General features: G+C 50.8%; 1 protein-coding gene across 1 annotated transcript in view; it reads right to left on the reverse strand.

Annotated features, from left to right (window-relative positions):
• Positions 1 to 24,716, reverse strand: part of WTIP (WT1 interacting protein) — an 89,552-nt gene extending 64,836 nt beyond the window's left edge. Inside the window, exon 1 of the mRNA XM_040075139.2 lies at positions 23,023 to 24,716. Coding sequence (XP_039931073.1) covers positions 23,023 to 24,466 — 1,444 coding nt within the window. The 5' untranslated portion in view covers positions 24,467 to 24,716. The remainder of the gene's footprint in view (positions 1 to 23,022) is intronic.
• Between the last annotated feature and the right edge of the window lie 2,619 nt (positions 24,717 to 27,335).

A 27,335-nucleotide genomic window follows, 5' to 3' on the forward strand; every position in this document is an offset into this window, starting at 1 on the left:
GAAGCCTCAGCTCCAAACAAGAAGTCAAACTGCAGCAAGAGCTGCAAGAGCAGAGGGCTGTGGAGGGGCTGTGTCAGACAGCTGCAGGTGCCCCTGGCCAGGGGAGGGGGTCCCACACTGCCTGCAGCCTGTGAACTCACACAGGGTGCTGCTACTACCTGTAAAGTGTGTTCTGTTCAGAAGCCAGGTAAACAGTGAAGCCCCAGAGCTGCCCTGGGCCCAGGCAGTGGTGCCACTACTGCTGCAGCACCTGCAGAGCTCCCAGCAGCTCCCCTGCATGGGCTGTGGCAGCTTGGATGGAAGAGGTGACCTCAGGGGAGAAAAATGCTCCTTTGCTTCCAACAGCCACAGGAGGAGGGATCTTTTGACACACACATCATCCCTCAGGCACAGAGAGAGGACACAAAGCACCTGCACGGGGCAGAGCCAGACAGAGCGAGCGAGCAGCCCAGGGAACCCTCCCAGCCTCGCCACCACGGGCAGCTCTCACTGCAGGGCTTTCATCTGTTACCTGGCAGGTACCCTGCAATTGTCCCAAGGATTCAGTATCTAACATGAAATGAAATCTGGTTCATGCAAGTTATAAATAAATACAACCTGGACATGCTCAGCAGCAACATCCTGTGCTAGGAATGATGGACTGCCTGGCTAAGCTACCAGCACTACCTCTGCCCCAGGAAAGACCAGGAGACACCACAACTTGAATTAAGGTTGAAAATGACAGGCTAAGAAAAGTGAGAAATGCTCAAGTAAGTGTTTTAGGCTCTCCTGCCAAGTCCCAGCCCATCCACACCCAACACCCAAGAGCCATGAGGGAGCTGCCCCCATGCCTCAGCACAACCCCAACTCCAGCCTGGAAGTCCCCACGTGCTCCCTGCAGCGACTGTGCTGGAGCACACTACACTGGAGGAACATGGGCCACAACACCTAACACAAATCACAGCTTAAGCAAAGCAAGGCAAGAAGCAGCCTGTGGACTGGGAAACTTCTTGTCACAGTTAAACCTTGTTGAGATTGCCCCCAACATTACTTTCGTCCTCAAGGCATAAACAATAAACCATTTACATCCTTGAGATAGGCATCTGCTGACTTACGAAAGATCTCCATCACTTCACTGCCTCCCTGCTACAGGAGGCTTTTACATAATTAATACAATACACAGGAGGGATGCAAGCGTAGAACTTTACTCAGAAAAAACAAAATTTGAGATAATTTTTGTTTGGTTACAAATGCAGCAGTTTACATTCACCGGAAGTTTTGCAGAAGCAAAGCTCCAGGTTGTGGAATAGCTTTCATTACTTCCACTCTGCCTGTTGCCTAACAAGGCTTGTGTGGGACAAAGCTGCTGGGAGAGGTCACGGCCACAAAGGAAGGCACTGGGAGCAGTTCCAGGAATGACAGTGCTGATCAGAGCACAGGAGCCAAGCTCTACCTGCCTGAGGGATTGGTGCTGCCAGCAGAGCTCAGCCTATTCCTGCTCCCTCTGAAAGCAGCCACACATGCTGTCTGTTCTGCTTTGTCCTTAACCTCCCAGAGTTCCAAATGCAGGGTGAGGTGCTGGGCAAGTGTTTGAGAACAGGGGAGGCCACAGAAACAATTCACAAGCATCACGCCCCTGAGTCCCTATTTCAGCAGCTCAGTGAATTAAACCAGCTGCAGGCCAGCACTGCACGGTGGAGATGCCACGGGAGCCAGTACCAGCCCCGATGAGCAGCTGCTGCAAACTGCAAGGCTTTTGTCACTGCTGAAGTAGATCCACCCCGTGGCTCAGTGAAAGCCCGAAGCCAGCACAGCAAATGCTTATTGCTTCATACAGTATGTGAAATGACTGCTGTGAAGCATGAAATGCCTGACACTATCTGCAGGGCTCAGCCCACCCCTGTCTCTGCAGAGCTCCCCCTGTGCGGAGCCTCCCACGGCCCCATCGTACCCACACTCTTTTAGTTCCACTGATGCTTGCTTTACATGTATGCATTAATTTCTTGGCATCTTCATGTAGTGCATGGCAGTTCCCAGATAATTTATACTTCTTATTTGGCATTTATAGAAAAATCTTTTGCCACTGAGGCACTGAAGTGGAAGATGGAGGAGTTCTCGTGGCTGCTCTATGGGCTGTGCAACTTTGGGTTGCTTTGGCTGGGATTCAGAGCTCAGCTGACTGCTCAAGGCTCGTGCTCACATTGACAATCACAGCACAAGGGGCTTGCAAATAACTTCAGCAACCAAAGTATAAAGCAAAAATAAAGACAGAAAAAAATCCTGCTTCTAAAAGTACCTTGTGATGATTGGGATTATCAAAGCAAGGAACCACACGGCTGGGGTGGTAAAGGAGAGCACCACTGCCAACGAATGACTCGGAAGGAAGGGCTGTAAATCACATTCCCTGTCCTACTGCCCCTCCACCGCTGAACACCTGAGTGTCTGCTGTGGACATGAGCCCTCTTACAGCCCAAAGGGGGCAGGTGAACAAGGCCCTTCAGCTCAAACCACACTTAGTTTGCCTGGAGCACAACGAGTGTAATCACATTTATAATTCAGCCAGCTGAGGAGTGTTGAATTTCCAGCAGTGTAGGAGCAAGCAGAGGAGGATAGGCTACAGCCAGAAACTGGAGCTGGCCACAGCCAGAAACAACTGCTGGCAGAGGAAGACACGGCACCACAGCCAGTCCCGGTGAGCCCAGCACACACACACAGGTAGGGCCCAGAGCCAGCAGAACTGAGCTGTGCTCCTGCAGCTCCTGCTTGCAGTCCAGATTCATCAAATACCAACATCCAAAGCTCCACAGTGCTCCTGGGAAAACTCCCTGTTAGGAAGCTGGTGTGAAGCACCAGGGCATTCAGCCCAGCTCTACACTGGAACTGACAAGGAAGAGGGCAGACCTTCATACTGCACATCCCAATACAATGGGCAACAGAAGCGGCAGTTCAGAGGGTGACAGAAGGGATGTTCCAAAAAAAAAAAAAAAAAAGAAAAGGCAAATAATTACCATGGATACTGCAATTTATACCAGTTGCTGGTTATACCAGCTGGGGATCACCTGAGCTCCAGGGTGAGATGCTTGCCCATGCCATTGCTGCAGACTTTGGCACAACGCAGGTCAGACTGTAGACCTTTTACGTTTATTTGAGCTTTTATTTTTATTTTCCAGTGACAGGTTTAGAGACGTTGATACAGTTTTATTACAGCAAATAAACAATAAACTAAATATTTAGAGCTCATATAGCCATCATCTTTCTTTTCTGCTGATGCCACACATTCATAATAGTACATTTATCTAGACATTGCAGATTTTTTTCTAAGTGACAGTGTTCACAGAACAGAGCCAGTCAGAAAACCAACTGCACTAGCCCCCTTTTCCAGTTTTGATGTTCTTATTTACCTTTAGTTTCTGTCTTGGCTCTTTTCTGTATTAAATGTGGGTCACTGACACCTCTGTGGTCTTCAGAGAAAAAAACCCTCTGAGATGACACGGAAGAGCCAGAATTAATTTATATACTTCAGCTTACAGCAATCTGTGCAACCAGGTAACAACAGTGATAGTGAAAGCACCAATGATGCAGCCCAACTACCCTGAACTCCACAGCACGTCAGAGCTGCAGACATCAGCTACACAGACGTCAAGCTGGAGACTTTTCATTACTTTCTCCTGACATTGCACGATGAGTCACCACTCTAATATATGGCAGAAAAAGGTCATATATTACAGCTGCCTTCCTTGACATATTTAAAAAGGGCTCATGATTAAACAAGGAGACTAGTCTAAAAGTTTCCAGGTGCACTTTCCTATTTTCTCAGATAACGGTCTATTTCCAGCACGAGCATGACAGTCTGGGAAAGGCATGGAATTACGTAACCCCGTTAGGTTACAAACTCAGCAGCTCCTTCCACCAGCAGCTCCCAGCCCCACACAGCCACCACAGCCCCACAAACGTGCTGACACCTCTCCACACGTCACACCTGCCCCAGGTTCTTCAGTATTCCCAGGGGCATAAATACGTTTGCTCAAACACAAACATGCATATAGGTAGGTATTATACCGAGCTAATATTTAGAAAGACTGAACTATTCACTTAAGAAAAGCTGGAAGTGACTTAAAAATCTGTCACCTCAGCCCTCTGAACCAGTTTTTTTTTCAGCCACTTCAAGTGGCCACTTCAGCGACTCAAGGAAGCTTTGAGAATGTCAGGAGGAAGAATGTACATTCCTGTAAGGTACAGGAGTGACCATTTTGGGAAGTAATTCGCCACAGGTTTCTCTCACCTTTAGTTCTGAAGTACCTGGCAAACCTCAGCTTCCCCACCTTGGTGACAGTGAAAAGCTGTCTCCTGTGCAGATGTAAGGCTGGGCCCAGGGAGGTGCTCAGAGCAAACAGCCACACTCCTCCACTCAGACAGGAAGATGCTCAGACTGTAAGAAAAGCCTGTCCTGATCTAGCAAGTTGAAAACCCTTGGGACAGCTGGTTAAATACAGCTTGAACTACATGTAAACAGGATATTCTAAGTTAGCCTCCTCTGCCTTTGGGAAACAGCAGCACTAAATGCTGTAGATGTGGGTTCATTTCCTGCCTGTGGATTCAACCGGGAGGAAAAAAGTAAAAGTTGACAAATCAACATGTTGCCGATGTGTCCAGCCGCTCTCCAAGGCGGACCTAAGGCGGGCAAGGGGTTGTTCCAAGCTTTTGTCAGACTCCTGTCTGCAACGACTCCTGCAAGAGGGCAACTCTGAGCTTCCCACAACCACGAGATGACCTGAGCTCCATTCTCACCTTCAGGGACTGTCTCCCCCCAGCACCACCCAGACCTGCAGGAGTGGACAGGTCTGACTGACACTGAACCTTCCACTGACAGCAGCACAGGAGGCCACGTTTCAACACCTGAATAAATCCAGCTTTACAACTCTTAGCACCACAGAGAAAGATGCCACACAGTGTAAAGTACTGATAGTTAACTTCATCTTGGCAGGATTTCTGCTAGCTCAGGTATCTTCTGTCTGGGCTGCTGTGACTTTTTGCTAGATCAGGTATTGTCAGTCCTGGATCAGGTAACAGTGTGCTCTCCAGCAGCTGGAATGAACTCCAGTGGTCTGTCTGGATAATTCGACACAAATGTGAACACACACTTGATTCACATCCAAATAGTATCAATTAATGATCCAGAAAGGAACAAATATTACACTCAGGACCAGCCCTCTCCCCTACTTCAACCTAGACTGTCATCTTGACATGAAACAGGAGCAAAGTAGGTATAAAAGGGCAGAAATTGGGGGGAAAAAAAAGAAAAGAAAGAAACCCACAGTACTAGTTTTCTCTGAAGAAGAAGGTGTGAAATGCTAACAGGTTAAGAAGCACAAGTTGAATATTCTTATGCCCTCAATTATGAAGCTCTCTCCCAGACAGTGACAAACCAGCAGCCAGAGCTGGCAGACTGTCTAAAAGCACAACTCTTTTTGCCACCCACCTTTTCTGTTCTGGCAGACACACCAGTGACACAAGTGCCTGGCTGCTCTGCAAAACCTGGGCACTGGGGGAGAAGACACTGACTTAGCTTGGAAAGGCCCTGGCACAGAAGGCAGGCCCTGCCTGTGCCAGAGTTTTGGCATCATCTGCTCTTTCCACAACCTGCCCACTGCACCTGTAGCCAAAGCTTTGGCCCACAGCCCCTGCAGAGAAACCTGCAGGCACTCAGCTGAAGTGTTAATCTGCTGCTAGTAAAGAACACCGGTGCTCAAGAATACTCGGCACTGAGATGCAAACAGGGAAACAGCCCTGGCCTCAATGGCTCCTGTCAAGGAGCAATTTGCTTGGCGGGGAAAGGATTTCTCTTTGCTAATGATCCCTGAGCACAGTGCTGGCACTGGAGTCCTGTCTTCACAAACCACCCAGCACTGCAGGACCCAAGCACACATCACAGGAGGCCTGTCCCCAGCACTACACTGGGTGCCTTCTCCATGCTCACCCTCCTCACCATCTCCATGCCAAGACAGACAGGCATGCCCCCTTTTGAGGATGCTTTTGGAGAGACGGACTCTGTTTCTTATAAGCTGAATGCCAGACTCAAGTCAAAGTGAGGAACGAGACACGAGATGCTCTTCTCTCCCACTCCTGACACATCACCACCCAAATATCTCTTATTTAGTAACCCATCAGCTCCATCACCCACAGTCATAAGACAGCAAAGGGGTTGTGGCTAAATTTCTAGGAACTCTTGCAAAAATACAACTAAAACACAGTTGAAGAGCAAACTTTCCTGGTATAATTATTCTTTAAAATCTTTCTAGAAACAGCAAAAATCACCTCCTCAAGAACTGCATAACCAGGGAAAGAGTGAGCAGATAGAAAAGGGTTAGGAGAGTAATTTTTCACTTTGTTAGTTACAGTAAACAACTCCAAATAGATGTGATCTTATGAATTTCATCAGCCAAACCTCCCTTCTCCACTTTGAAAGGTTACATGAAATGGTGAAATGTTAATTAATTTATGTGTTAGAGGACTGGCAAAAAATAACAGAAACCTGTAATCTTTTCATAATTATAAGTCAACACTTAACTGATATGAGAAGCCTCTATTCATGGCCAGTAAAAGGAACATTCATTCCTCTTTACATCACCCCTTTACAGGATGTCTTGATGCAATTTTCAACAGCAGGTGAAATCACTAAAAGTTTGAAACAGTGTGAGAAATTTTCCCCTCTCTGGTTTTAATTAAAACACTCAGCAAAACAGAGAAGTGATAAAGAGAGGCAACCCTTTCCACTTCAGCTGCTGCCTGTGCCCTTGTCCTTGGAGAGCCCAGTGCAAACCTCATGTGCCATGTCAGGGATATTTTCCCTACTGCTAAAGCAGTGGTTCAGATTAGGAGCATGGCAAAAGCAACAAAAGATAATTCACATCTTATTATGAACTATGTGGTAGTTGTTTGGTGTCCTTTTAGGCTTCAGGAGATCCACCTGAGAAGCGGGCACCAGAGGGGCTGCCTTTGGGAAGCCTGGATGAGATCTGAGCTCCCCACAGGCTCCCATCCCAGAGGGACTTCCACCTGGGCACGGGCAGGGAGCTGGAGCGTCCCCCCCAGGACACCCACACACACCAGAAGCTGACACACCCCACTTCCAGCCCTGGTTCAGACACAGCTTTTGTGGGCAAGCTGCCCAGAGGCTGAGTCTGGACCGAGCCTGCAGGCACCCAGGACGCGCACGCAGCTTCAGAGTCCCCGTGATCCAGGACGCTCAGCCTGAACTCCAGTTCCAGTTGCTGTTGGTTTCCTTTGCCCAACACTCACCCTGGGCCCCAGAGGGCCTCTCTGCAGAGCTGCTCCCAGCCAGGTGAGCTCCCAGCACTGCGTGAGACTGTGGCTCCCCAGGTGTGGGACTTGGCTTTTCCCCGTGTTGAATTCACAGAGTTCCCACTGCCACGTTTCTGCAGCCTGTCAGGGTCCTGCTGAGCAGCACCACATCCATCCAGCCTATCAAGCAGTCTTTCATGGTGGTACAATCCACAGGCTGGGCTAGAGGGGTACTCTGTCCCATCACCCCAGGCATTAATGAAGATGTCAAACCCTACTGACTCCAGAACTGGCTCCAGCATGACCTTCTGAGGTGCAGCACTAGTGACTGGCTCCAGCTCAGCCTCACCCCGCTGGTCACACCGCGCTCAGCCAGTTTTCAGTCCATCTCACAGTCTGTACTTCACCGGTTTGTGCAGAGGGATGTTATCGCTGACAGCATCAAAAGCTTTATCAACTTTATGAGCTATGAGATATTTAAAGCTTTACGAGATCAAGCACCATTACTCTTCCCAATTCCCAAAGTTTTTCACCACAGAAGACAAACCCAGCACCCCTGCTTCACATTTTCCCTGGTCTTCCTTTCTCTCACATATCTGCAGAAGCACTTCTCGACTTCCCTGTCTTTCACCAGGGCCAGCTCCAGATCAGCCTTGTCTCTCCTGATATTCCCCCCAGGTCACCTGTCCCTGCTTCCACCCCTTATATATTATACCTACCCTTTCCATTTCTCTCTTCAGAACCCCTTGCTCATTCATGCAGGCCTCTTGCCTCTTCCTGCATGTCAGGATGGACCATTCCTGAACCTGGAGACTGCTAGCCTTGAAAAATCAACCAGTTTTCCTGACCTCTTTTCACATCTCCCTACCTACTTTAGAACTCCTGTAAGTCCATAAAATACAGAGTTTATAAATGAAATGCTCAAAGTCAGTCTACAGAAATGCTCTCTCCTGTTGTAGGTACTGGCAGAGTCTGGACTTCAGCTTCCAAGTAAATCTCACCCTGTCTAAATTCACAGCAAAATGACACGGCTAAGTAAAGAGCTACCTGTGAATATTTACACATTAAATGCCTACTTAGAGATTTAACTCCCTACTGGATTCACTTTGGACTTAAAAATAAGCATAAATGCATTTCTGAGTCTGACCTTTGATCAAAACATTCGAGATCAGTGTGTAAATCACTCAGTTGGGATTTTTCCTTCTCACGTGTTAAATCACTGCAGCACAACCTAATGCAAACATTCCCTTAATTGCACAAAAGCCCTTTTGGAATCTCTCCTTTCACTGTATTCACCAAGAAATAGGTTCCACAATGCTCCCTTGAAAAAAAAAAAAAAAAAGACAAAAAACAACAAAGCAACTAACACAACCCACAAAACTTATCTTTTGAAAACTAGCTAAAAGAATTAGTTTAGTTGTTGGGGTTTTTGAAAATTTATTTCTGCTTAAAAAGAAAAAATACTAGAGCCTTTGTTTGCAGATGAATGTAACCTCCATTTCATTATATCCATGAAAATAAGGGCAGGTTTTACCAAATCAGTGATGAAACTCTCCACTGTGCTTTCTCTGTATAGGTTAAGAGCGAAGTACAGAGTCGGTACTGAGCTGCTGCCTGCACATCCCTTGCTTCTCCCACTGGTGCCTTCAACAGATAAAGGATTTTATATTTTCTCCAGAGGATCTAACTATCCCTCTTAGAGAAGGGATCATTGTTGATCCTCAATTAAAACAGACTGTGCTTCACTCTGGTACCAGTCACAAAACATTATCTGTGGTTGTCTTCCACCACAGCAAGACAGACATTTCTTTAAGAAAAAAAAAAAAAAAAAAAAAAAAAAAAGGCAGCCCTAAGAGCTCACTCAAAGTGGTTGTTCCCCATTGGTTTTCAGCTGGTGGAGCCACAGCTTTCATCCTGCAGTGGAGCCGGTGACTCAGGCTGGCAGGAATGGCTGTGCAAGGAGGAACACGCACCCCTCTCCCTGCCCCGGCAGCCGGAGCCCCGAGGTGCGTGCAGGGGAGCTGAGCACCCTGCTGCTCCTCGGCAGGGCCAGCCTGAGATCCCAGCCAGCTCCCCAGTCCTTCACCCGCTGACAGCAGGAGGATCCTCAGCTCAGACCTGAAATACTGGCTGTCCTGGCCCCCAGGCTCCAAACTCTTCTTCCCCTGCACAACACTTGCCACTGTCTCTCATGACTTTGAGAGAACAACATCTGAACTGTTTTATTCCTGTTTAGGCCTAAACATGTGGACTGTCACCTGTCCTGACCTCTACGCTCCAGCCCGCCCAGAACATCCTTATCTCACTTCTTCCCTCCCCCGGTGCTTCCAAGCCTGTGCCCTGCCCTGGGCTGCAGGATGAGCACAAACATGGAACTGTTTGTTCCCCAATGGTCACACTTGACCCTGAGTCAGCCGTGCTTAATTTAGACCCCAGGACAACATTTTGTTGACTTAAGGCAACTGCTTGGTGAGAAACTGCAAGCTGCATGGTTCAAAAAATTCAAACAGCAATTGATTTGCAGGCTTATTGGATGCTTTTTCTGGCTGGTAGCTATTTTTTGGGGGGGGACAGTAGTGCTCCAGCAGGAAAGGATGCATGCAGAACAGAGCCTGCACCAGCAGCAATCCAGCTCCCAGATCTTCCTTCAAAACAGGAATTAATGTCCACTCTTTAGGGGGATGTTTCACACACCGTTGTCACCTGGGTGTGCAGCTCTTGTCTCTCCAGAAGGGCACAGTCTCTTTTATCTCACTGCATTTTGGTTGCACTCCCAATCAAATTTACAACATGTACAAGCAAAACTGAAGTCATGACCTCACATTCCCCCACAGTGCCCCTGTAATTTGGTTCCCTGGTCAAAATGAAAATGGCTCAAATTAAAAACAAAGTGAGTTTATACCGCTTTCAGCTCAGCCCTGGTGCTGGCAGTTCTGGAGCAACAGACATTGCCTTGAAATGGCAAAACCCCAGAAAACATTTAGTGGGATGCAAATACACAGACAGAAGCTTCATAATAAAAGTGAAATAATGTATTTCTCAGGAACTTAAGCAAACATTACCACGTATCTGCCAGAACTCTCAGAAGCCTCCCTCTTTTTTTTTTTTTTAATCAAAGTTCTCTTGCCTTTTCCAAGTTGGGAACATTAAATTAGAATCTCCCCAACTGCACGCACTGGTGAGCACCCCATTGCAGTGAGCACCCCCAGAGTGGCTGACCCTCTGAAGAGATGTTCCCACACACACACACTGCACGTCTCCTCTGCTTTTAAATATCACAGCAAACTTCACAGCAACCTTGAGGACCAGAGCAGCTTGAAGAAGCTGTGGTCTCTGAACGAGCCCACAGAGACCTTGCACTTGGATGTTGAGAGGGAACAGGAGTCAAAGCAGGGACAACCCCACCCAAAAGAGCAGAAGAGAGGAACTCTGACCATTGGGATCAGCCTCTGCACATCACCCTTACCCAAAAATGTGGGCTGAGAGTCGGAGGAAGTGACACCCAGAGCAGGGCTAGAGACTCCCCATGCTGGCACTGACCCAGCTGGGAACAGAAGAGCTCAGTCAATGTTCATTATTCAAGGGGTACTTTGTCAGAAAAATGAAACAAAGTCCTTTCCCCAATCTTGAAATGCACTGTTTCTCTGACCTTACAATAATCTAACACCAGGTTTCCCAATTCTGCCAGTCCAACCAAGCAAAACACCCAGTAATTTCAAAGGAAGTTCTGCCACAAAGGAGTCTGGGGCTGGTCCTTCAGCTCAGGAGCGTGGGTGTTTTGTGTTGTGGGTTCATTTTCCCCCCTTTCACAAGCTACAGAAGTAAATCAGACACAGTGAGATGTGGTGTCCAGCCAGAGCCAGGCCACCACACGGGTTTGAGCTGTTCCCTGCTCCTGCCACCCCCATGGGGAAGTCAGACAAAGCCCCTGGAGGTGGGAAGCAGGGAAAAGCAGAGCTTCACACACTTGGCACACCAGGAAGCTGATTTGCAAGTCTGCACTTGGCACAACTTCAGAGTATTTTCTTTGGGGCAGCCTCTGTGGATCACCTCTTTCTGGGCTCCTTCTTCACAGGCCTGGATTGCTCCCAGGTGGGAAAGAGGGGCTGAGAAAGCCTTTTCCCAAAAGAGCCACCACCAGTTTGCTCTTGAACAGCATGCAAGGCTGTTTCAGCCTAACCCAAGCTCTCCCTTCTCTTTTTACATTTTCTTAAGAGGTCAGGGAAGTTTTTTGGGTTTTTGCTTTTTTAAAAGGTGCGGTCTGGCACTCCAGTCATTCTACCCCCATGTGGAACTGCCCCATTGCTCTCAGGCAGCGTGGGATTTGGTGAGTGAATTGCCACACCTCCACTGTGCCAGGAATTCCTGCAAGGGGCAAACCCGTCCATGCTATGCTCAAAGCCCCAGGCCCAAATCTGCTGCGGGTTTGGGTTCTTCCCTCTCCCTGAACTGGGCAGGGACCAAGTGCAGGTGTTGCTGCACCACTCTCCTTGGACAGGCAACACCTCCCAGCACTGTCACTCTCACCACCCTGGCATGGGAGTATCTCCCTCAAAACCAACACACAGAAAGACTGCGAGATTCTCTTTCCAGGCAAAGCAAAATAAGCTTTTTTTCCTAATTGTTTGTGAAACAGCATCTGAGTCTAGCACCGGTGACTGCCAAGATTTCATAAAAAGACATTAAATGAGAATAGGCTGGATCTATTATTTTGCTAAAAAAAAAAAAAAAAAAAAAAAGAAAAGCAACCAAAGGAAGACACTGGCAAGAGTTATCAGAGCCCCAGCACCTCAGTCAGCACAGACAGCACCAGGGGGGTCTCCAGAACCCCCTGCAGCTCATGTGCATCACCGCTGCCCGTGCTATAGCTGTGCTGCACACCCCTCTAGGCTTAGCTCTGGATTCCTTTAAGGACCCCTGCCCTGGGCAGAAGGTAACAAGGAGATGAAAAGCAGATAATGCACAGCTCACATCTGGACACAGCCTCCATCCCACCACACTCATCCTCCACCCCTTGCTGAGAGCAGAGCCATCTGGGAGCCCTGTGCCCAGAAGTGACTTTGTACAAGCTGAAGGAGGTCAGCAGGACACAGAGCATCCCAGCCTTCTCCCACACCACTGACTCCACCTGCTCGTGGTCACCAATTTCCTGCAAATTGTGACAGAAGTATCTGTCAAAATACCAGGTTCCCAGGCAAACAGCACATGGCTTTTACAGCCCAGCACAAAGCAGTGATGCACGTGACCTTTCCATGGTGGGCAAGGCCTGGGAGGTGCTGGACAAGCCAGGCAGAGAAACAGGCCCAGGGAAAATAAAAACAACTCAAGAAGACTCCCAGCTGTCAGAAACAAGTCAATCATGCCCCCACAACCTAAACAGGTCTGTCATCCATGAGGCAGCACCAGGTTTATCAGATGTGCCCCATCTTCCAAATAAAACTGCAAGAATTCTAAATGTTTTCAGGAATTTTAGTTTGAGGTGTCTTGAGGGCTTTTTCCCCCCCCAAGACAAGGTACAAAGGTCTGCACCCAAGTCATGAGGGGTCCAACATCACTTGCTCTGCATCACTGCAGCTCTGCCCTGCTGAGGCCCAGCCCTGCTCTAGCCAGGAACAGGTACAACAAGCCAAGAGACTTTCCAAGACAATCAGCTACTGACCTACACTTGAAAAAAATTAGATGCTTATTTCTGAAACCAGCTCCAAATATGGGCTCTAACACACTTGATTGGTGTGCAGGTCTGTTTTCTATTGAGTGTTTAGATTCAAGAAACATGGCTTTGATTAAAAACCGGCACCCCACCAACTGCAGAGAATTTTCACATAACTGCCCGGCAAAAACAAAACAAAAGGGCTGTAACAGCTATTGCCATTCATCAAAACTTCTGCCTTGTTCCCTGAAGAATTGCCTGTTTGCCACACCTTACACCTGAGAATGCACCTACACCTGGGATGCTCAAGGTTAAGAGCAACTACCACAACACAGACAAACACGGAGAATCCAAGATTTTACCAATTACAGCTCTTTTCGCTGCCTACTACACCACTGTTTTGTCTTGGCTGATACTGCACTCCAGTATCTTTTGCTTCTTTCCTTTTTGTTTAAGCAAACCCAAAAATCAGCATTCCCTTTGAACCAGCAGTTACGGAGAGATGGAAAGAGTGAGAGGTGAGACCATTCAGGGACAGTGGGGCTGATCCTGCTGCGTTCCATGCTGCTGACAAGAACAGGCAGGGCAGCAGAGAGCAGCACATGGCCAGGTTAGCACACTTCTGTGAGCAGGGGAAACTACAGATAAGTGACTAAGTTTATTCACTATCCCCTCACTCAGAACCACTTTGTCAATGATTATTTTCCAGTTATTCAGTATTTTACCCAAACAAATGGATTTAGCAGGAATTTCACACCAGCAAGACAGAAAACCAAGATCCTGCCCTAACGCTACTGAAGGCAATGTCATATCCCCAAGGCCAAGGAAACAGAACCAGTCACAGCAGCAGAGCCCCTGGTTGTCTCAGTCCAGCCCAGTCCATGTCTGATTTATCACAGTCTCTATCATACTTCTCCCACCCGGTTAGAAATCCCTTCCTACCAAACAGCTCCAACCCACACACACATGATGCTGTTCTGCCCTTGCCAGAGGCACACAAAAGAAGGAGCCTCAAACTACTGGCACCAAAATTCGGGACATCCATGAACTGCGTTTCACAGCACCTGACCCAGCCATGGACCCCATTCAGGACTGGCCCCACCTGATGCCCCCTGGGGACAGTGCCAGCACAGAGGGACACTGAGAAAGCGCAGCAGGACCACCCAGCCCAGCCCAGGAGCCTCACCCCGGCATCCCTGCACGCCTGGGGACGAGCTGCAGCGCAGGGAAAAGGTCTGTGCCATGACCACCAGAACAAAAGGGTATTTCCCATGCCTGGGAGGGGCCACAGGCTCTCCACAGACCACAGGAAATATGATCCAAGCCAGCTGAAGCATCTAAACATGCACAATTGTCAAACTGCATTTAAGAATGGCTTTTTGTTTCTCTTTATTTTAATTTTGAATTTTTCTAATTTTTTCAAGCGACCACATTAAAAGAAGAAAACATCTTGTTTTCTCTTTCCAGGATCACTGAGGTGTCAGCAGTGAAACAGTTCACCAATTAAATAATGTCTGGATGGCTGGGAAACAATGAAAGTCCCTAGCAGTTCTTCCACAATAGCCATCTACTTTTCTGAAAAACTATAAATACATTCTGAACTGAAATAAGCTTTGTTCAGCCAAATTCTTAAAAAAGCAGTATTACATATGAGACATGACCTTCTGTAACCTATGAAATGCCTCCTGGTTGCCCATTTGATCCACCCCCTATGTCACGACAACCTCTGATATTAACATTCTTTACATTTGCACGCTGCCTTCCCTGCACTTCTCCCCACACTCCCAAACACGCATTAACCCTCACAGGACACCAAATGCATTTCACTGCTGCTGCCTGCAGTTAAAGATTACAATTAAGGCTGGAGTTGGGTGAGACAATTAAGTATTGATGCTGTTATTCCAACCCAACCATATTCCTCTTCCTAAGTCATTTGATTTCTCACCCCTGGCACGGGAGGAACTCAGTTCTCTGCTGGGCAACTCGGCCCCAAAAGCCCATCGGGGGTCCCTGAGCCCACCTGCACAAGGGCCCCAGGGCAGCTCAGCCCTGCTGGGCAGCACAAGCCAGCCCAAGAGGGGTTTCTCACCAGGCCAGGCAGAGCTGCCCCTGGAGCCCCTTCCCCCAGCACAGGAGGGTGGCACAGCGGCCCCTGTGCCCACCCCAGAGCCAGCAACACAGAACTGAGGCTCAAACCCCACTGCCTACAGCTTCTCATGCAAAGCCTGCCAGTAAGAGCTTGTCCAGCATCTAAAACTTGGAAGTAGGTGTCACTAGCAATAAATCCTCACCCCTCCAGCTGAGCCCCCCGTGTAAAGCCCTTCCATGTTTATGTGCACGGTGGTTCTCAGCTGAGCGTTAAATGAGTGTTTGTGCTCTGGGGTGCTGGGGTTTTTTCCTTAATGAGTCATAGGCCTTTTCTTAAAAGTTTGCTGGAACACATAAATGTGACATTAGAGATTTAGTAAAAACTGCTCCAAAAAACGAGGAATGAAGTTTCAGACAATGTGAAATACTCCAGCTGGAAGAGATACATGACTTGCTTGGCTGCTTTTTTGTGCTCAGTCTCAGCACAGTAACAAGCAAGGCTATGCTGACAGGGAGCTAAAACAACCCAGTGAGGTTAATAAGAAGTGATAACACATACCACAGAATGGAATTATCTGCTCCAACGTAGGAAAAAAAGGAGAAAATCCGCTTCCAGAAACAGCACCCACACAGGAACATTGGAAAAACACATTAAAATCCAGCCAATCATTTATTGGTTGATTGTTAGCACACTTGCTAATTTTGTTCAGCACTGAAAGCTACTAAGCCAGCAAGAATCCTGCTGCCAGCCTCAGGAGCTGTCACACCCCTGGAGCAGCTCCAGACAATGCCACATCACAAACCCCAGGTACGATGGTCCTGTCAGGACTTGAACCTTCCAGGCAGCTGCACACAGCCCTCCAAAGTGAGCCTTTCCAAGCTGCTGTGAAAACTCACAGACATCATGCACAGTCCTGCATCCCATCTCTCTGGCTGCTTCAGTTTTGCTTTATTTCACACATATCCCTGTCACAGAGGAGGCACTTTGTCCAGGATGGGCACAAAAATCAACTACCACATCACTCTAAGACACTCAGTTTCTCCAGCCACAGAACATGAAATTATTTTGGAAACAACCAACCAGACTCTGCCAATGTGCTGTGAAGTGCTGTCCTGAGATATTTGGGACATATGATGTAGGCAGAAGGTCAAGCCTAGAGCTTATTAAATGTCTGCATAAATGTTGTGATCTTAGTAAAACTATTTGGCTTATCACTGATAGTTTATTTTCTTTCCATTGCTGAACAATCCTATTATATACCTGAAAATTACTTGGCCAAGTTTGGGGCTTTTTTTAAATAATCATTTTAGCATTTTAAAAAATAATCATTTTGGATTAGACAAATTCTCTTCCTTTGAGAGTGTTTTCTAAGCACCCAATATCCACACAGCTAAGAGACATTTACACCCTCATTTATTAACTGTAGATACTAAGGATTTCAGCCTAGACCTGCTGCCAATCCATCAGTGGCAACACACAAACTTGTATCATTTACACATCTTAGATGTAAAAATTATACAACTTCAGGGGTGCTTTCCACTAAGAAAAATCAACTTCCATCCCATTATAAAAACAGCTGCTTTGACAGTTACCTGTTCCTTCAGGGTAACATTTCTATTCTGCAAACTACAGTGTCCACTGAACCCATTAAAGGGTTTTTACTGGGATTTACTCCCAATTCACACACCCCACGTATGAACCTCCAGTGAGTGACTGCACCTCAAATGGGATATTCACTCACAAAAGTCTTTGTGGAAGATCCAGCACAAAGGTGAGGGAAACAACTGCACACACGAGTTTAGCTCTGCTACAGAGCCATTTCTGACTTTCAGTCTTGCTTTGGATGCCTCCCTGAGTCACCTGAGAGAGCAGAGCTGACTGGATTGGGTTTTTTGGGAGGTGAGGGGGTTGGCAAAGGGGGAAGGGTACATTTAACAGTCTGATGTTACTTCTGGGATTTATCCTTGAGGAAAGCAACACAGCCTCACCCTGGAGGTTGGGACAATGCTAAAAGTGGAGCAGAAGCACTGAATTGCTCAGAGCTTCTCACAGCATCCTCACTCCAAACCCAGCTGCAGCACAGGCTCCACTCAGCCCTGCAAACCTTCCCTCCCCTCGGCACTCTGCTGCACAGCCTGCCTCAAAAAGTACACTCAAGAACATCTCCCAAATCCTGGGGCAGCAGAGGAGGGTCACAAACCAGGTAACAGCACAGCAGTGCTCGTGCCTGCACCAACTCTTGTCCTGCAGACACAAACCTCTGTACTGGAAACCTCACACTGGTACTTCTAATCAAACATACGGCACTTCTCTGGAAGAATGCTTTTCTTCTTTCCCTTTTACACATGGTGCTTTTATAACAGAGTAAAAGCATGTTTGATAAAAAGAAACAACAACAACAAAAAAATTGCTATGAAACAATACCCCGTCTTGTCAAATGTCCTGCAACTGACAATAAGAGAACGTTTGTCCCCATACATAACACAGGCTTCTGTCCAAGTTACAGCCATCCAAATTCCCATCTCATGTTCATGGTACATGTATCTAGTACTTAATGAAACCACACATATTCCACAGCTCTCCCCTGCTATTACTGTATCACTTCCCAGCTTCAAGGAGAGTCATAAGGATGTGCATGGCTGCAGGGACTGCAAAAAGCCATCTCAGGAGCATCCCTCATAGAACATTTCACGTTACAGACGACTCCTTTTTCCCACCTATGTAGACTTGTGTTATCCCGTGCTTTTTTCATGTTAATTCCTTTTACTTTCTCTCTCCCCATCTTCCTACTCCTTGCTCCCCTTTGGATGATACTCCATCTACAGACTTTCTCCATCACTCTTTACCATGATTTCCTTGCCTCATTCAGGGGACAAACTCCTGATAGCTGTGAGCCAAAAGGATGCTGCTGCTTCACTGGCACCCCAGCACCTCCCACTGCAGCTCCTCCTGCACCTTCCCCCTTGAACACACACCTCTCTCACCGGATCCCTTTTTGAGGGCTTCCTTGCTCTTTGGCTACGAAAGCCTGACCAATCTCAAATTAGTTTCAGCAATGTATTTTCCAGCTATAATAGGGAGATTAAAAAAATCCCACAGAGATACACGGCCTGTTTGAACACTTCAGGAAACCCCATCATGTGAGTTTATTTCTATTTAAGTGTTCGCCTATCTAAGGCAATTTTTTTTCCAGGACAGCTTCAGCTGCAAATGCTGAAGGACATCAGCTGCTTACCAACACTCAATGAATTTCTAAGCCAGCAAAGGAGAAATATAAAGTAATTACCAGACAATAAATCTTTGCTTATCCCCCCCCCCCCCCCCCCCCAAACAACATGATATACTAATCATTACCTCTACTTTGATGGAAACAGGAATGATCTAATATTTCACAAAGAAACCTTCAGGAACTCCTAAGACTGAAAACAACTCCATAGCAAATCTTTCAAGTGTTCTGGTCACCAACTGCTAGCTCATCTAAATTTCATTCAAATTTTGAAATTTTATCTCTATGCAATACAACTTTTAGAGACTCACCACTGTTACCTGTCTTCATTTTGATGTCACTTGCGTAAGCACCCTTCAATCACATCAACCTGCACACACAGACATATAACACAAACATACAACTCTGAATTCATGAGCATATCGCAGGGCTCAAAGCCAGATTTACATGGATGCTATGCACATAGAGGGCAGAGAGGACCTGAATAGCTCTAGAGATTTATTTCTTCCCTTCGCCTGGTCTTCCCTTCCCTCACCCACCAGGCCAAAGTCTTTTCAACACCATGCTATCAGCACAGTTTCTTGGTGGTGCTCCAAAACACACGTGCTGGTACTGCAGGATGGCTTTCTGGAAAGAAAGAGCTCTCTAAAGTCAAGGCTGCTCACCAGGGTAGACACAGGCTGTGCCAGCCTGAGGACTGCAGAATTTATTACTAGAATCCAGACTTTGTGTCTCATCCCGAGACATCCCTGCTTCCCTTGGCAAACCCTTCAGGTCCCCAGGAATTCCGGTCCCCTGCCTCGTTCTGCAGGGTGAAGATAAAGATGTGGAAGGCAGGGGAGGTGGCGGCTCTGCAACAGGATCACTTGCTCTTGCTGAGGAGCAGCACACCTGGGATGGACTCACTCTGTTCTGCATCTCAGCTGTGAGAGGTGAGGGGGCAGCCAGAGGTGGGGAAGGCTCTGGGTGTGCAGAGATGGCAAAAGCACCTTCACTAAGGGAGCTGAAGGACAATGGGGACAGTGAGGAAAAGCACCTTCACAAAGGGCACTCCCTGCACAAGGGGAGCTGAAGGACAACAGCAGAGCTGCAGACTTGCTTGTCTCTCTAGACTTTGCACAGGCAGGCATCTGCACTCCCCACCTCCCCAGCATCAGGTGCCTCTCGCAGCTTTAGTAGAGGATAATGTGACAATTAAGTCACTTCTGGGGCTTGATTCCAGCACCGGGATGAGCAGAACCCTCACTGGGGGATGGCTGCAGCACAGCAGGAGCTGCCAGCAGTGTGTGACTGCTGCCTGCACCCCTCCACCCACCCTCCAGCCACTGCTGACAGCACACCAGCAGAGAGATCTGCCTCAGAAATAACAGCCAAATCAGCCTAACTGCTCAACATCTCCCTGCCTGGCAGGTGACAAGTCACAGCCTTACAGTCAGTCCCACCAGGATGCATGACTTGGATGGGTGTGCCAAAATACCCATCCAAAAGCCAAAAAAGCTTTAACCCTACAGTTGGTTTTTTTTTCAACACCTAGACATCAGACTGAAGTGTCCTGCAAAGAAAATAGAATTTAAGACAGTGCCTGAGCTCATGACTTTCCAACACCCACAGAAGTCCTGTTTACACCTTGGGACGGAACATTCAGTTCAAAAAAACATTTCTGAAACAACTTTCACCTCATCTTATATCAATGTTCAGCTCAAAAGAGTTATAAAAATGAGCTGAAGTTTTTTTGGTTTTTTTTACCTCACTCCTCAGCATCTGCCACCAAACCAAGCACATTTACTAAACTGTCAGTACATTGACACGGGGTCTCAGAGGGCTGAGGAGAAGAGGTTTGGGCAGGGAATGCACAGGAAGCAGCTACAAGGGAGCGGTGCAGTCCCTCACCTGTGCATCTGGGCAGATGCAGAGCCTTCCTTTGGCAGCACCGGCATCTTTACTCAGATTAAATCAGGTGTAGGAGGGCATCTTCCCTCTCCCCACAGAGGCACTGAAGCCTGGGAGAAGAGAGGGGAGGACAGGGAAGCTGAAGCAGTAAAGCAGAGCTCCCAGCACTGTTTGGCCCTGCAGATCAGCACGGGCAGACAGCTCCGAGTCCACCAGACCTGAGGCCTTGCACCCTGCGTGGTTTGGCTCCTCCAGAGCCTCTCTGAGATCAGACCCTGCACTTCTCCCCATCTTCTGTTTATCTGTCCCAGACTACGGGTCCTTCCTGAAGCAGAGCAGGGAGGTGAGGGAAAGCAGCCAGGGCCTGCCAGCACCAGCGCCCCTGGGGAAACACTCCTACAAACTGACCCACAGCCAGGGTAGAGCCGTTCCTCCTCCAAGCAGAGCTGCATAGTCCCTTGACCTCAGTTTCAAAATAGCACACTGCTCAATTTTTAATTGTACTGGGGGTGTGGGGGGCAGACAACAACATGATGACAGTACATGGAGCAGAGTAAATACCTGGTGTCCTCATATCATTATTTACTCATTAGACAACTGAGCTCATCTAATTAAGAAGCAGTAAAGCATCTCCTCTGTTCTTTCTACGTTGTTGGACCTATTGGCTCAACACTTCTGCTCTCCACAGGCACCAAAGAACACCCACCATTGCCTTCTGGAGTGTGCCAGTGCTAAGACACTTCACAGCTGCAGCATGTACAAACTGTGATGAAAATCAATGAATTTTCCTTGCTTCCTTTTATTAACTTATTTAAGACACTCTCAGGTAAGTCGAACTAAAATCAGACTTCTCCCTATTCTGTTCTCACTCTCCCTGACTCTGACCCTGTGGCCAGCCCTGCCAGCCTCTCATGCACTGGCTCAGCCAAAACTCGGTATTCACCTACGTGGATCCTCTGAACAAAAAACATGGGATCGAATCCACCAGGATTTATCAAAACCTCAGCAACTCACAGAAATCACCTTTCTCTTTCAAAGCACCCCAGTTTTCTGGTTTCATCTGCTTCCAGGGTGGAAGCCACAGCAGCAGTCAGCCCAGAGGCTTCCCAGGCACAGGCTCACGGCTCATCCTGCACTGGGAGCATCTCCCGAGGTGTGGGGCTTGCTGCAACACATCCCTGTGGAGCACATGTGCAAGCAGGGGCACTTGCAACAAACTCTGATAAAAAAGAAAATCTGTCCACAACACAGATTCCCCACATCTGTCTGCTCCTGGAGCCCCTGATCGAAGGCCCAGCTTTCCCAGGCCACTGGAAACACCTCTGAGAAGCTTAGGACAGGTAACTTTTTTCTTGCTCTTACATTTTATTCCTCGGTCTCTCACGGTACACTGTGGAAATGTTGAAGGTAACGTTTCCTGCAGTTCGTGTGTTCCAAGCCCCAAGCAGCTCCCGCACATCCTCCAAAGGGAACCAGAACTGCCCTCAGCAGGATCCACTCGGCTGCTGAGGAGTCCTGCCAGGCACCAACACTGCAAAAGATGCAGCGGGTGATCCATCAGCTTCCTTATCAGCCCTAGACAGATGAAGGAAGGCAGGAAAGCACTGCATTCAGCCTCCTTTGTCCGGGCACAAAAGCTTGGAGAAGCTGCCACTGCAGCTTACAGAAAGGTTTTCCTGGTGGAGAGGTTGCTGCTCACTTAGCTACCGCCACTGACCGGCCCAGGTCTCCCTCCCAGACAAGTGAAGGCAGCCCTGCAACTCCTTCCTTCCCTGCACAGCACACCAAAGCTGCGCCAAAAGCAGGCTGAGCCTCGCGACTGAATCAGCGACCAGGGTCACACCCGGCTCCACGCTCAGGAACGCACACGGCCAGGCAGCACACAAAGCACGGAGGTGACCATTCCCTCCGGCCTGGATGGGGCTGGCTCATCCACACCCCCGCACCTTCCCAGGCCTTTCCCTGCCTCCCCTGCGGGAGCCGTGACACCGCTGCGGAGCCCCGGCTCTCGTTCGGGCCGGGAGCGAAGGAGCTGCCCCCGAGGCCGGCCCGGCCCGCTCACCCGCAAGCCCCAGCAGAGCCAGGGCAGTATTTGCATGCGCCAGGATCACCTTTACACAAGCGTCTTCAGCCTTGGCCATCCAGTACAAAGTAAGAAAGACAAGACTAGAGCGGCTATAAAACATACACACTCATCGGCATCTCAAGAAGTTTCTTTTCTTCCACAAAGAAGCAACAAAAATTCAGGAGGTGACCAACAGGCCGATTTAATCCCAGCAAGGGCTGAGGGCTCCTCTCCTCCAAACTCCCCTCTGGGCCCAGGGATGTCCCTGTGAGCTGAGCAGACCCTGCAAGGCCTCTCTGGGCAGGAACAACGCTGGGCTCCCACAGGTACTCTGAACTGGCACAAAGATTGCATCGAACGAGGCACTACGAACTGCTCCACCAGCCATACTCATCTACAAAAGTTACCACAGACTGAGAGCAGGATCCCAAACACCACAGCCTCTGGGATGCTAGAGGTTAGCGGAGAAGCTTCAGCAGCCCGTGAGGAAGGGAAACAAACGAGAGTCACCGTAAGCCCCGACTGCACAAACAGCTCTCGTCACACTTCAGTCAAGTCTCCCATCCGCACGTGGAAAGGGAAGCATCGCACATGCCGGCAAACCGCGTTAGGAAGAGACGGGAGAGAGTTCACATACCGGGAGCGAACTACGGTGCTAGCACTTCGGACACCAGACAGTGTCTGTGGCCATGCAAGACTTCAGCAGGCACCTGGTCCGGAGGAGCCCCGGGCACAGCACACTAGCCCGGCCGAAGCCGCCCGACTCGGCAGGCCCCGCGCACCGCCGCCCTCCGGCCGCCCGCTCCCCCCGCCCCACTCACCGAAGTACTCCTTCTTCATGTGCATCTCCAGCTCCTTCTCCAGCTCCAGCGTCAGCGCCTCCAGCCGCCTCTCCGCCTGGCTGGGGCCGCTCTCCCGGCACGGTGTCACCTGGTACGGGAGCTTGAATTTGGGAGCCGAAGCGGAGCCTTTGGTCGGGCTGTAGGCGTAGGGGGGCGGCGGCTCGGGGGCGCCGGCCGAATGCTGCTGGTCGTGCCGCGGCGGGGACTGGGCATGGATCCGGTGGTACACGTCCCCCAGCTCGGGCACGGCGCCGTCCTCCTGCAGGCCGGGCCCCAGCAGGGACGAGCGGGGCGACGGCAGCTGCAGCTCGGGGTAGGCGCTCATGGAGCCGCGGGAGCTCCGCGAGCTCTGGCTGGAGATGCTGGAGCGGGGGCTGACCACGGCGGGGCCGGCCGAGCCGCGGCCCTCGGGGCCGCAGAGGCTGGAGCGGGGGCTGGCGAGGGCGAGCCCGGCGCCGCCCGCCCCCTCGGGCTCGGCGCTGCCCGGCGGGCCGTACCTGGAGTCCGAGTAGCTGGAGCGGGGGCTGGCGGTGCAGGAGTACTGGCTGGCGGTGCTGGAGCGGGGGCTGGCGTGGCGCTGGTCGTAGCCCATGCTGATGCCGCTGGTGCGGTTGCTGCTGGGCTTGCTGCCGCCGCCGTCGTAGCCGGTGAGGCTGGCGCGGGGGCTGGAGTGTTTGCTGGTGTCGCTGGCCGTGCTGGCGTAGCTGGAGCGGGGGCTGAGGGCGGCTCCGTCGTACTGCACCAGGCTGCCGCGGGGGCTGTCGTACTTGTCCTGCCCGGGCACCACCAGGCTGGAGCGGGGGCTGGAGAACTTCTCGTAGGGCAGCGCGACCGCGCCGCCCAGGCTGGAGCGCGGGCTGGAGAACTTGCCGTGCTCGGCGGCGGGGCCCGGCGAGGCGGCGGCCAGGCTGGCCCGCGGGCTGGCGGCGCCGAACTTGCCGTCCGGGCCGCCGGGCGCCCGCCCGCCGCCCTTGGCCACGTAGCCGCCCTCGTAGGCGCTGCCCGCGGCGTAGCGGTAGCCCTCGGCCGAGTAGCGCTTGCCCTTGTCGGCGAAGCCGCTGTAGCAGGGCAGCGCCACCTCGGAGCGGGTGCACAGCCCCTCCTCGCAGCACGGCGGGCCCGCGGGCGGCTCGGCGGCGGCGCGGCCGTTGGCGCGGAGCGGGGCGGCTTTGCCGCAGGGGGCGGCGGCGGGGAAGCCTTCGGCGGGCGGCGGCGGCGCGGCGGTGCCGTTCATCTTCCGGCCCCGCTGCTCCGCCGTCATGTGGGCGGCGATGACCCGCTTGGTCTCCTCCAGGTCGGGGTGCAGCGCCAGGTCCCGGCGGCCGCCCCGGCCGTAGGGACCCTCCGGGCACGGCTCGTACAGGGACAGGTCCTCCATGAACTTGGTGGCCTTCAGTGCCATGTCCTCCTCGTACTTCTCCATGCTCGGCCGGAGCCCGGCGGCGCGGGGCGGGCGGTGAAGTCTCCGCGAAAGCGCAGCCCGGGGCGGAGAAAGAAGAGGGGTAAAAAAAGAAGAGAGGAAAAAAAAGAAGAGAAAAAAAAAAAGCCGAAAAGCAAAAAAAAATTTCCCCAAATCCAGCAACACAAGAAGCACCCCAAAAGAAAGCCCCTTCCCGCGGTCCTGGCGGGGCAGCGGCGGGACGCGGCTCCTTGTCCGGAGAGCGGCGAGGCGGCGGCCGGGCTCGGGGCGGTCACCCGGGCGGCATCCCGCGCCGCGGCGCTGCGCTCGGTGCGGCCGGGCTGCCCGGCGGAGCGCGGCCGGCGCAGACGAGGCGCCCCTGTATCACTTTCCAGCCTTAAATAAGTTGCTCCGTCCAGTCAATGGCGCGCCGCGCGGAGGAATTTGCGCTCGGCGGGTCCCTGCCCCCGCCGCCCTCGGCGGCCGCCCCGCGGCGGGGCCGCGGCCCGCCCGCACCCCCGGGCGGGGGGCGAAGGCGGCGGCCGGCCCGGAGGGGCTTTGCGGCGCGGCGAGCGCGGCGCGGGGCGCGGCGAGGCAGGGACTCCTTTGTGTGGGGCAGGAATGCGAGGAAGGAGACTGGGCGCTGCGTCCCGCTGGAATGTAGTTAATGCCGGAGCCAAACAATGATTTTCCCCGAGTCAGTCAGGGAGAGGGCGGCCGCGGCGCTGCTCGGCGGCGGGGTCGGCTGCTCCCTCCTCGGCCGGGGCCGGCCGAGCCCGGCCCGGGGCCGGCGGCGGGCGGTGCCGCGGCCGCGGCGGGGCCGTCACCGCGCCAGGGGTCCCCACGCGGGGCTCGGCAGCCGCGGGGAGCCGCGCACGGAGCGCCCGGGCAGGAGCGCTCGGGGTCCCGGCCCGGGGGGCTCCGCCGCCCGCGCCCCTCGCGGGAACTTTACTGCAGGACCCACGGCCTCGTCCCGCGTGGGGAAGGGACGGCTGTGCCCCACCTGCGGCCGGGGCTCCCCCGCACAAACACCGCCATCCCTGCGAAGGTCGGGAGCAGCCCCGCACCTGTGCGGAGTCCCCGGCGCTGGCCAGGTGCCTCCCCTGAAAGGACTTGTGTTTGTAACACGACAGCTGAACGTTGTTGCCAATTATTTATTAAGTCAAAAAAAAAAAAAAAAAAAGGCAGCGCTAAGACGTATGATAAGCATATTGTGGCCTAAAGGAATCTGTGAGCTGACGGGAGTGTAAAAAATCAGCTACTGTGCAAGAGCTTCATCTGTTGATCACTGATGAAACACCCCGGCGCTGCTTGCTGTTTACATCTGTGTGTTCACGGGAAAGAGTGTCACAAAACAGCCCCTCAAAACGGCAACTGAACCAACACCCCCCCAATACTAAATCATAGCTGACAGGGCTTTTTTGGTTGGTTGGTTGGGGTTTTTTGTTGGTGTTTTTTTTTGTTTGTTTGTGGGTTTTTGTTTTTGTTTTTGTTTTTGTTTTTTTGGTTGTTGTTGTTGTTGTTTGTTTTTTTTTGTTTTGGTGACTGAGCTGCAGCTCCCTGACAATCGTTTGTGATTATGGCAGAAATGTTGACAAAGCCCTAACAACAGGTATCTGATGGGTGTCTTTACACTGCTGGGTGCTGAGCACCCTGTGAGGAGAGAAATATGGGTCAGGTTTGAGCTATAGGCACTCTGCTGTGCCAAGAACATTTTATTCTGCTATCAGACTTAATTAAATATTAAAAGCAACTGCATACTCAAAAATGTCCCCAGCAGTGGAGGGCATTTGATTGCCAATCTGTTTTCTTGTGTGTGCAGGAATGGCAGGGGAAAAAAATCCAACAGACCATGTAAATGTGCAGAGCAAGACCTGAAAAACAAATCTGTTAGGCATGACAGAAGCAGTCCACGTCCATGTGGACATACATATGCGAACACCACCACTTTGGGGAGTCAAGTACTCTTTTCTATGTTCACGTCTTTCATCACACTTTTTGCCCATCTCCCAAACAAGCTGTTAGCACGTGTGGTACTTGTGGAACAAGTTCCATTTCCCCTGTAGCCCGCAGGTGTGTGATGGTCGAAGGCACCTTTGCAGCTGTGTGTCCTGGTGCAGTCCCTCACTGCTCTTGCTCCCATGGCACCAGCAGCAAACACTGCCCAGCAAATGTGCCTGTGAGGGGCATCAAAGCAGCAGCTCAAGTCCCCATCCCATTTAAGCCACGGACTCTGGTAAAGTTGTCAGACAAACTCTGCTGTCAGCCATGTCACATGGAAACATCCCTTCTAAGAACAAAGAGAGGTTCCTCCCACAGAGCACATGGAGACCACCCTTAGCTTGAGACTTCATCTGCCCCACCAGGGATGAGGTTTGTTTGTGGCAGTGGGCATCTCATGACCTGCTGCCCTCGAGTGTACTGCTGCAGAGCCCCTTCAGTCGTTCCTGGGGCCTCTACGAGGCTGTTCTCTCCTGTTACTGACTTGGCACTGCTTAGTGTCAGTTTTTGTAAGGTTGTCTTCCTGAGAAACTGGGAGAGGCTCACGAACAGCTCGGAAGGTTGGACCATCAGAGCACGTCAAGAAAATGTACTCTGTTTCCAAGGGTGTTTTGTTGTGTTTTGGTGTTTGTTTTTAATTTAACCTTATAACATTAGATAGGTTTATTATCAATCTGACAGAGTGGGTAGGACATGCTGAGAAGCCATACCTGTGTGCTCATGCGAGGAAGCATTTTGGGCAGGTGTCCTTACAGCAGGAACTGCAGAGCTGAAACCACAGCTTACACTTAGAGCAGCAGTGTCCTTCTGTAGCTCTGTCCTGAGCCACAAATCTGCCCTTGCTCTGCATTTTGAGGCTGCTCAGCTCTGTGCTGCTTCTGCTGCCAGCAGG

Source organism: Hirundo rustica, chromosome 11 (assembly GCF_015227805.2).
Source record: "Hirundo rustica isolate bHirRus1 chromosome 11, bHirRus1.pri.v3, whole genome shotgun sequence".
In the NCBI taxonomy this organism is placed as follows: domain Eukaryota; kingdom Metazoa; phylum Chordata; class Aves; order Passeriformes; family Hirundinidae; genus Hirundo; species Hirundo rustica.